General features: G+C 40.1%; 1 protein-coding gene across 1 annotated transcript in view; it reads right to left on the bottom strand.

Moving 5' to 3' along the window:
• Positions 1–2,130: 2,130 nt before the first annotated feature.
• LOC120982254 (hepatocyte nuclear factor 6-like) overlaps positions 2,131–10,816 on the bottom strand; it is a 14,192-nt gene continuing 5,506 nt past the window's right edge. Inside the window, exon 2 of the mRNA XM_040412267.1 lies at positions 2,131–2,447. Within this exon, the coding sequence (XP_040268201.1) occupies positions 2,131–2,447 (317 nt within the window). The remainder of the gene's footprint in view (positions 2,448–10,816) is intronic.

Genomic DNA, 10,816 nt, shown 5'->3' with positions numbered 1-10,816 from the left:
ACTTGAATATATAGCTGTTGCTGTGCACAATCTATTATTGGAAGGGCCTGATTATTGCTCTCCTTTATTTAACATACGGTAGAATTGACAGATGAATGTAAAAGCTGAAATAATGCATTGAAGGTGACTATGGAAGCCAAAGGGTTAGCAAGTCCCTGCAGAGGATGTGATCACTGGATGGAGAGTGAGGTGACCTTCCAACCCCTACCTCCTCTCATCTCCTACTGTTCCATTGAACTCACTAATTCCCCGTCAGCTGGTCAGGAGTAAAATGAAAAGAGCCTGGGGAGGGTTCGGCTGTACTTCCAGACTGCCAGCCCTTGCCTTCTAAAGGCGAAAAGGTCAACACCTTTTGAAAGTTGCATCACAAAGCTTTGAATTTTTACCAATGTGGATGGGGTCATCGCTACACAAGCTGGTGACTGAGATAATAGAATCTCTTGCTGTTGGCATAAGAAATTATTTATTGTTACATAGTCCTTTTTTTATGAGCAGTCCACCATGGGTGGTACTGATGCTTTCTTTGGATATTTTAGGAGTTAATGATTTGGGTCTTTTACAACAGGTTCCACTATGATAGGCATAGTATTGTTGATGCTAAGGCTTTGTTACAGTTGGTTCTGAAAAGTAGAACCAAACATGTTCAGTGAAACTTCCCCATAGGCACACCTCTTTAAGAAGACCATCTTATTAACCTGCCCATTTCTCCTGTAACAGAATTTCAGTTTGACCATATATTATGCATACAAGTCATCTTCTTTGAGTAGACCAGACCCAAGAGGACTACTTTTTAATGCAATGTTGGGTGGTCATGTCAAAGAGGTTTTACTTGTCTATGTTTTCAGTGGGTCAACTAAAACCAAGCAAATATCTTGTCAACATCTATAAGCTGTACAGACCCAAAGGATGAGACCATTAGTGTTTGAGAAATGTTAAGGTTAGTGACAGTAAATTGGGGTAAAAGGTAAAAAATAAATAAACTGAGCTTGATGTAAAGTTAACTACAGGTGGCATTTGGGGCAGTTGGAGAACCTTTTTTAGTACCAGAAATGACCACAATTTTGGGTCATTCTAAGCTTTATTATCCCACGCTGTTGAGAATTGCATACACATGCAGATGAGGCAAAGTTGAAGGTCAACATTTTTGTTTTGTTTACTTTGGTTCAAAACTTGCACAGTTATTTCAGTGCTGAACTAGAAAACATGCGTTCAGTGGTCAACATTGTGCCTCAAGACCACCCTCCAGAAACAAGAAGGGGCTTGTAGGGCTGGATTAGACCATGGTTGGCCAAGTAGAAGAGTACCATAAGCAGAATCCTGCTGGATGAAATATAACGTGCCCCTCTGTACGGTTCTAAATATCATTCCTCTTCAAGGCACTGCCAAAAAAATGCTGTCAAACCCAAAGATGAAATGTAACGCTATTTACAACATTTTTATGACTACCCCTCTAACCCTAAAAGTAATGCAATGTAGAGCCTTATCTGGGGTTAGCTGAGATCATTATGAAGCATTTCAACAGCTCCTCACTGTTTGCTCTATTAAGAGGTAGCGATTGAACAACATTTTTCATGTAGTGTCTTAGACAACAAGCTGAGTACGAGTTTGACATCAAATATTGGGCAAGGCTCAGGTGAGAACCAGTCCACATGCCCTCTTGATGATCCACCCACACATGTCATGCTAAGAAACATGACTTTTACTTCTTCTAAGTAGCTAGGTCTAGTGACAACCAAACTTCTGTGTGGATTCTTGTGAAGGTCAACCATGGTTGGTTGTGAACCTACCAAAAGACTTGTTGCCACCCAACCATCATTGAAAGGGCAATCTAACATGATACCTGTATTCATTTTAGTGCGCTGTGTGTGCAGACAGTGTCATATAAAATAAATAATGACTGTGTACAGACTAGTCAATACCCATAGAATTTGATTGAAGTATGTATCAGCCAAGTGACTGTGATGAATGACGTTCACGTAAGGAACAGACTTCTCCTCATAATAACTTTTATGAGTCACCTTGTCCTAAGACACCTCAAAGTCAATGTTTTTGGTGTCCATAATGGAGAAAGGATGAAAATGAAGACTGAGCTGATACTCTCTTTGGTTGATAAAGCTATAGGCATCTCTTTCATGCTTTGGTGCAAGCAATGGCTGAGCCACCTTTAGACGATAAAGAGTTGGAAGAGGATGGAGGACGCCCATGACCTTCATCCATCCACTTGTCCAAGCTTCTCCTACGAGCATTCATGAAGAAGTTGCTGACAGTGGACAGCTCAAGGCCAAGCTGTTGGGCAATGGTGATCTGCAATTCCTTGGAGGGCCTCTGGTTCTCATGAAATATGGCATGTAGAGTGCGTCGCTGGATGTCGGTGAAAACCAGGCGGTGCCTCTTAGGAACGTGATTTCTTTCGGCTTTGGTTTGCTCTTGCTCTTTCCTTTTGCAGGCTGTGGGTACAGGTAATACAGATAGATTAATACACTTTACTATCATGGTCAATGGAGGCACATATTTTCAACCCTTTGACGGGCCATATCGGTATGATATTTAGGAATATTTGGAATAGTAATCTCTTCAGTACAGATATCACATTAAGTCATTGGCAAGTTAATATCCACATTGAAACCTTGAGGGCATTGTTAAATCCCTACACCAATAAATTATACACAGCAGAATGCAAATGGTCCACTTTTCACCTTTTTTCTAGTAATGTTTTGACTTCTGCACAGTCCGATGAAATAGCACAGCTATTACAAGAAGGAGGTTAGAGGTGAATATTTTGTAGGACTCTACCCAAAACTCCAATACAAGCCTATAAATATTGGGTTTCAGGTCATCCATGAATTGTTCTGGCTTAAAGGGACCATTTTCTTCTAGATTAGGGCAATCTTTAACTAGTGGGCACGATTGCCTCCAATACATAGATTTAAGAAATGTCCACAAGGGGACACAAAGAAGTGTTCAGAGCTGCGTGGAAGTCAAGATCTCATGTTGAGTCCTTTAGCTCTGAGGGGTAATGTGTTGAACCCATTTTTACACCTCATTCAGGATTTTTTACTGGGATGAGGAGTAGCTACAAAGAGCATCTTTTGTTCTGGAGTACCCTGTATGTTTGTGCGTTACATAGATAGCCCATTGATTTTAATAGGAACCATGTAATACTTCATTGTCCCTGAGGAGGCACTGTAGGGAAAAAGAATTGAGACTCATCATGGTGTTCCCTACTCATTTCTGTGACTCTCTCTGGTCAATCCTTCATCAGATGGATTAAAATCCATCAGTTATTACGAGCTGAGGGTACCTCGGTGTCCATTTTTATAATGCTCGCCCAACCCGCCACCCCCCGGCCTTTGGTCAGCTGCACAGGTTGCACCAATTATATGTCTTCCCTAAAATCTATGAGAGTGGTCCATTGACCTTAGCATCTGGACCGCATACCTTGCCAGCCCCTAGCCACCCTATCTACGTTTCTGCCGGGAAAGAGGGGCCTACGAGTCCAAAATGCCTAAGCACAGAATCCGCCCAGGGTAAGGGTATTTCTGTGTAGGCCGCCATTATGGGTTTGGCTGAGAGGATCAGCCAATTTTTGGGCGAGGAAGATGGTTGCATTTGGATTGCAGTTTTGGATGAAGGTATGCACCAAAAGGAATGGGGACACAGTTTAATTATCAATGGACCTTTCCCTTAAATTCCTATCCAGATCCTACTCCTATTCCAGAGCCCCGCCAGCAGGATCAACCCTATTAAACCAAGCACACTGCATGGTAAGGCTGATTCTGCCAATTCAAATGACACCTGTCTTGTGAAAATATATAGTGGCGTTCCTGAGAAAAGAAAGAAAATAATATATATACTTTCTATACAAATGAGGGCTTCAGTGCACTGAGCGGGGGCAGGCCCTGGCCACTCAGTGCTTGTCAGCTCCTCCCCTCCGTGTACGGAAGCCCTTATATGCATAAAGAATCAAAGTCATTTTTCTCGGGAACGCCCCAACCGATTTTCACAAGACAGGTATCATTTTAATCATCAGGATCAACCCTACCAGAGTTTAATAGAGCTGATCCTGATGACAGGTGCCCTTTAATATCATATACTATTTAATATATATTTAAATATATCTTACCGAACATAACGCACCTCGCCTATACAGCACAAAAATTATTTACAATGCTTTCTAAAGCGGGGGCTCGTTTTGCGAGATGCAGACTTTTATTAAGTGCGTCCGCCCCTCGCACAATGATAATATTTCATATTACGAATCTACAATCTCAATTAGTGTCGTATTAATGTCGCCGTTCATATCCCATAATTATATTTATGTTTATCAATACGCCATATCACAAGAATTGATCGTGTTACAGGTGATGGCACGTCTCCCCCCCCCCCATTTCTTGTCTTTTCCTCCTGTCCCCATCTGGTCAGTTCTCCTTTGGTTCCCTTCCCCCCGCTCTTGTCTGGGACACTGCACACTGATAGAAAAATATTGATCACAGCCCAGCTGTGCGGAATACAGCACTGTATATATGCATGTTAACCCCTAAGGGGCCAGGGGCGTTGAGCGCATCCACTTCTCTTCTCGGAGACGGGGTGCAGTTCATTAGCTGTTAATGAAATGGAAGGAAAGGGACTGGTGGTGGTGGTGGTGGGGGTTAAAGACTTGGTAGGAAAGGAAGGGTTAAGAATGATCTTGAAAAATCTATACCCTTGCGGTTTTGTTCAGTGTTTTTTTTTTTTTTTTTTACAAATCGACGTCTTGCTTCGACATCGAGGGGTTAAGCAAAGCCCGTAATAACGATTCAGATAAAACAGAATACAACAGGCTATAATGAAATAAGGCCAGTAATTGAAGACAAAATGACAATAATTACTTGATATGTTTGGCGGAATGAAAGGATCGGGCATCCATAAAGCACCTTCTTAATGAAAGATTTAATAGGAGATTTCTGAGGGCAGCTAGGGACAATCTACAGGGTAAACTTTCCATTATGAACCTATAAAGTAATGGCGGCTGCTGCATATGGAACGAGGGGAGGTGTCATAGTTCGGGGCTGAGACACTTCAAGGAGTCTTGCTGGGAGGAGGGATGTGACAATTTTATTGGAATAGTGATTTGTACGTAGTGGAGAAGCAATTAATGGACAGAGTCTGTAAGCTCAGCACATGATAGCACTATATAAAGGTTAATGTGATCGCAATCAAGATGGCTTAACTACACAGCGGTGCATGCTAAGCTGTTCACCTGTCATTGGCGACTGGCTCGGATCACGTGGGCATGGGGTTATAGTGGACTATTTATTAGCATGACTTAGATTTAAAGGAGCCTGGCAGATTTTGGATCTAGTAGCTAGGGGTTATAGTCCTTTTGAGTTCATTGTTTGAGGTTAATGTCCTAGATGTGATCCATGAGTCATGTGTGGCCCTCAAGATCTCAGAGATCTTAGATTTGACCACACGTTTCCTCATAGCAATAATCAAAACAGACCCCACTTCTAGGGGATATGGTCCATTTGTATTCATTGTTTGAGGTTAAGGAATGTCCTAAATGTGATCCATGAGCCAAATGTGGCCCTCAAGATCTCCGAGATGTTAGATTTGACCACTAGTTTCCCGATAGCAATAATCAAAGCAGCCGTCTCTTCTAGGGGTTATAGTCCATTTGTATTCGTTGTTTGAGGTCAAGGAAGGTCCGGAATGTGATCCATGAGTCATATGTGTCCCTCAAGATCTCAGAGATCTTAGATTTGACCACAAGTTTCCTCAGAGCAATAATCACAACAACGCCCCCTGTTCTATAGTCTATTTCTATTCATTGTTGGAGGTCAAGGAATGTCCAAAATGTAATCCATGAGTCATATGTGGCCCTCGTCATCTCGGAGATCTTAGATCTGACCACAAGTTTCCCAATAGTAATAATCAAAACAGCCCCCTTCTTCTCTTAATAATAGAGGTAGAGGATCTGGTGCTTGTTTAGGTTTCCCCATACCTTGTTGGAAAGGAAGCATGAAGTTTGGACTGATAACCTCCACTTATAGTGGAGACTAGGGGCTCTACTGAAATCAGCATTAACTCTGGGGAAATGATATGGGCCCTCCATGAGCTGAGAGACAGCTTCACCTTCTCTGAATTCTAGATGTAGAGGTCACAAAGCTTGTTTAAGTTCCCCCCTAACTTGTAGGAAAGCAGTACAATGTTGGGGATGATTAAATCCTTTATGTACTCCTATGGAGACTAGTTGCCTACTCTTATCCCCTCTGCCTATGGAGTAGATGTATGGGCCAACCATGAGATGGATACATTTCTCAAATTGCATTCCCTCATACATAGTTTCCTTTGACTTGAGACTAGATCACCGACAAGAAGATGAACATCCCTCAGTTATATGTCAAAAGTCCTAACTATCTAGATCTTGGAAATTCAGATGGATTCTTGGTTCTCAAGAAGGGTGGTCTTAATGAGAAGACCCATAATATAAGTGATGAAACGATTATGGCTTTGGTGGACGGGACATGGATCGTAGACTTGTCAAATACTGGAAAATGTTGGCATTCAATGTTGGCTTCTTTCTAAGCTTTATCTTAAAACCCATGTTCTATATAATTTTTGCCAGTCACCTTAAGGTGAACATATGCCTTCAATAGCTGTTGACAGAACAACTGTTGTTCTTCCCACCTTCCTGCAGCAGCTTATCTCCACTGAGAAAAAAAGGATCAGGCATGTAAAATTCAACATACCCAATCCTTCATCCTCCCATCATCTGTCTGGGGAGATTCAGGACTCCCCAGATAGTCAACTAGCCCTGACAATGTCGGCAGATTCGGATGATGTTAGTCTAATGTGTATGGGCACCTTTAGCAATGATTCATCCATCATTCATCGCGTTTCTACGGGCCTTTTAAATTAGCATTATCCATAGATGTTACTCCGTCACTCCCATACATACAGCAAAACATTTACAAGATATATATGACGACATTCAGTGGTCCCTCAAGTCACCTGCAGATGCCTGTATGTAGGTATGAAGAAGCTGAGGACCATGTATGAAACCAGTGCAAGAAAATCAACAGTGGTGCCCCAGATCGCTGAACGGTTGGCACAGGTTAACCTTGTAGATTGCGTGCCAAGACTAAGGTAAAACCTTAGAAGAAGATGCCAGGATGGATGTTTGTGTAAAAGCCCTAAGATGTCAGTACAAAATAAAAATGTATGTATACTGGCTGTGTTCATTTTGGGTATGTGAACACAGTCATCTATAAAGAAGTGAAGAGACGTCATTACACCTTCCATAACTATAATATGCGTCATGTCCAAACACTTCCCCAGTATAATATCATACTAAACAATGAGGGAGCTCCATGACAAGTTGTAATTGTGGCATAAAATGCCAAGCACGGCAAGCCATCAACATGTAGAATAAATGCATGGTGGTGGATTAGTGAGTAAGAACACCTGCATACATCGACTACAAAATCAAAGCTTTCAAAGTACTTCATATTTGAACCTTTGTACAACCAGATATAATGTTTTATTAAAACATTATGTTCCCTAAATCAGGAGTAAACCTGGGAAAGTTCAACGTTTGAACTTTTTCCATGTCTTTTATGATCTTCAGCGTAGTGGTTCCAGTAGACATGGATCTGGAAATATTATCCGAAAGTCATCCTGACTTCCACATGAGCTCAGGCAGAAGGTGCCAAAATCCAGGTTATCTCACTATGTTCCTAACTTCCTACCAAACTCATGATCTGGACTCCTGCTCTTCAGGAGATGCAAAGATTTATTCCGGTTCCAAGAACAATCCTACATGGTTTCAATGTAGGAACAACCATGTAGTAGCGATTAATTTACGACTGTAGACTTTTGGCACCCGTAGTGGTGGGCCAATAGACCCAGAACCATCAGTAAAGTAAAAAATAATACAATTATAATATAGTTATTCATTGCATTTCACTTGATTATTTTTTTATTTCATTTTTGTGTTTTATAGTTTAATATACGTAAGTTATTTCCTTCTTTTGATGAAACTTTTAGGTTAAGTGCTAAATTATATTTGTATTGTATATGATATTCATTTGAATTATTTTTGGATAAATAGGGCACAAATTTAAACTTGGTAAAAAGAAGACATCTCGGTAGAACTTGTTCAGCCCTTGGGTTGAAGTAGGAAGCTTACGGCTACTCTTTGCCGTAATTCATCAGTCTTTTTGGTATATGTGACATATTTCAAGCCTTTGCCTTCCTAATTTTTGCACCCCTTTTCTAAATATATCAAATACTTTGTGGTTCCCAAATTTTTCCATATCATTTACAAATCTTTTTGTATTCGAATACAATTTTTTGTGTAGCTGATTAAGAAATAATCATGTTGTTCGTAGAAATTTAACCGACAACACAAAGATCGTCGTAGTGTTTTTTTTTTTTTATGGTCCAATTACCTCTTTGAAGCCAAAGCTTCGAGTCACAGCAAAACATGAAAGAACAAAGACTAAATATGTCCTTGTGTATGTTCATATGAAGCACACTAAAATATAACATCTTAAAGGGGTTGGAGACTTGTGTCAGAGTCCACCCTTGCGACCAGCCAGGTCTTCTGCACAGATATCTCTATATCTTCATAGGAACACAGCAGCAGAGTTCTTGACATGTTCTCTAGGAACGTACAGGTCTACATGACCATGATGCATCCAGAAGAAGTCATTAGCTTGGCCTCAAAGGTGGATGGAACATTTTTCAAGTCCTTAAAGATTTCAGCTGTGTGGGGTAGATGTTTTATCAAAAATGGCTGACTATATTTTGCTAGTTCAGGTAGGTTCTAGTGGATTCTTTTAGCTTTTCTATACATGATACAGGAATATACTATGCTATATGTTTTAGCACTATGTAGAAACATCTAGAACCTCCACTGTTTCGTCTGCTCGTGTTTTTTTTTTCTTCATAGAGGCCTCAAACCATCAATAACATCACAAAAATCACAAACGTATGCATGGGTCTGAAAATAAGAAAATTGAAAATAAAAAAGATTGGGGGGGAAAAGGGGCTAATTTCTGTAAAATCAAAAATCAATAGGACGCTCACAGAAAGCTCCCCTTGGGAATGGAGCGCAAGGGATTGTGGGTAGTTTATGAGTGGATTGTGTGTGTGTGTCTCTGTGAGTGGCGCTGACTGAGCCCGCTGTAGAAATCAATGCTTTTTTTTGTGTAACCCCTCCACTGCCGGGCCTTAGTAAACATCTGACGCTGGGGTGGTTTTAAAGGTACACGAAAGCTATGTTCATTCGTGCCTATGTCCGTCAAGAATTCTGGAGGTCACCACCAAAACTGGAGATCTAGAAGGTACGGTCAAAGGGGCAGACATTTTTCTGGTCTTTCGGCCAATCGTAAGATCGAAGGACACTATAGTCAGCCTGAATAGGTTGTATACTACTGTACAATGAATAGACCGAAGATGGTCTTTAGGTGGCGATCCCCTCGAAGCTGATGCCAAGCTCAGATGATCGGTCTCTTATGATCCGACTAAGCGCTATCTTGCCTTTATGGATTATGGCGCCTGATCAAAATTCAACTTGACTAACGCTGGTTGATGTCCATTAACATCTAGATATGCAAAGACCATAGCAGAATTACCCCAGCCCCCCCCCCCCCCCACACGTCCCGATGTGTAGCTTGTACAAACAAGCACGGTGAAAATGCCTCACAGGGGTATGATTAAAAAACCATCAATCAATCATTCACTGGAGAGTACAATTACTCTACCTAACCGCACTGGAGATAACAGGTTGACTACGTTACTTAAGTTAAGATGGAATAAAATAGTGAACATAGAAAAATAAATCTACTGAAAAAAGCCAACAAAAACATTTCAAAATGTTTGTTTCAAAAAAATGTCATTTCAAAAAGATATTCTGTCATTTTTTCCTATGATTTTTAATACTGAATCCAGCTGAAGGCCTATCCCTGTTTTCATTGATTATACCGTACATTACACCGTAATTCCTTTACTCTCTCGGCTTTGTCTTTTTCTGTACTGGACGTTTCTCATGATTATTCATGAGGGGTAAGCAGAGCGGAGGATGTTTTAAAATTCGAAAGTAAATTGTCCCAATGAAATAGCTGACACGTTATTTTGAAATGATTAGGAGTGGAGTGATTTCCCTTTGGTTTAGGGCAATATTTTATATCTACCCTCACTGTGTTAATTTCTAAGCTGCCTGATCGACCCGTGTGTCACAGTCACTTTTCCTGCTAGGGGGGGGCTGCAACAATCCAGACTGACAATAGAAAGGTTAAAATGGACTTTGGGCCTTTGTTCATGAGCAGGCTTTGTAGATTTTCATGGAGGAAAGGAACCACCTGGCTTGTCTTGTTTTTTTTATTTTTTTTATTACGAATTTATATATTATTCACTTAGAAATTGATCTCTTTAGCTTTCGATGTTTATTATTAAAATTTTCATATCTTTAAAAATTCAATTTAAAAAGAAAAAATTTCCAAAAAAGGCCTGACAGTAAAAAAAATTAAAAAATTAACAATTAAACCTTTTTTTTTAATTGTTTTTGATACTTTTGTAAACATCTTTGCCATTGGGTATTATATTGGTGCTTGTTAATTATAAATGGAAATAATACCTTCCTTGTTTTTTATTTATTTTTTTAAATCCTAAAAGTTCTTTGGCGTCTTCATGGTTTTATTATTACTTAGCCGCCAATGATACGATAATACAATAGTCATAGAACAGAAACTGTTTAATGCAAAAAATGAAAATTATTTTTTGTATTTTATTTTATAAAATGAATAACTATGATTTTTAGTTTTTTAAAGTT

The sequence above is a fragment of the Bufo bufo genome, chromosome 11, assembly GCF_905171765.1.
Source record: "Bufo bufo chromosome 11, aBufBuf1.1, whole genome shotgun sequence".
Taxonomy (NCBI): domain Eukaryota; kingdom Metazoa; phylum Chordata; class Amphibia; order Anura; family Bufonidae; genus Bufo; species Bufo bufo.
This window is presented reverse-complemented; position numbering and strand designations above follow the sequence as displayed.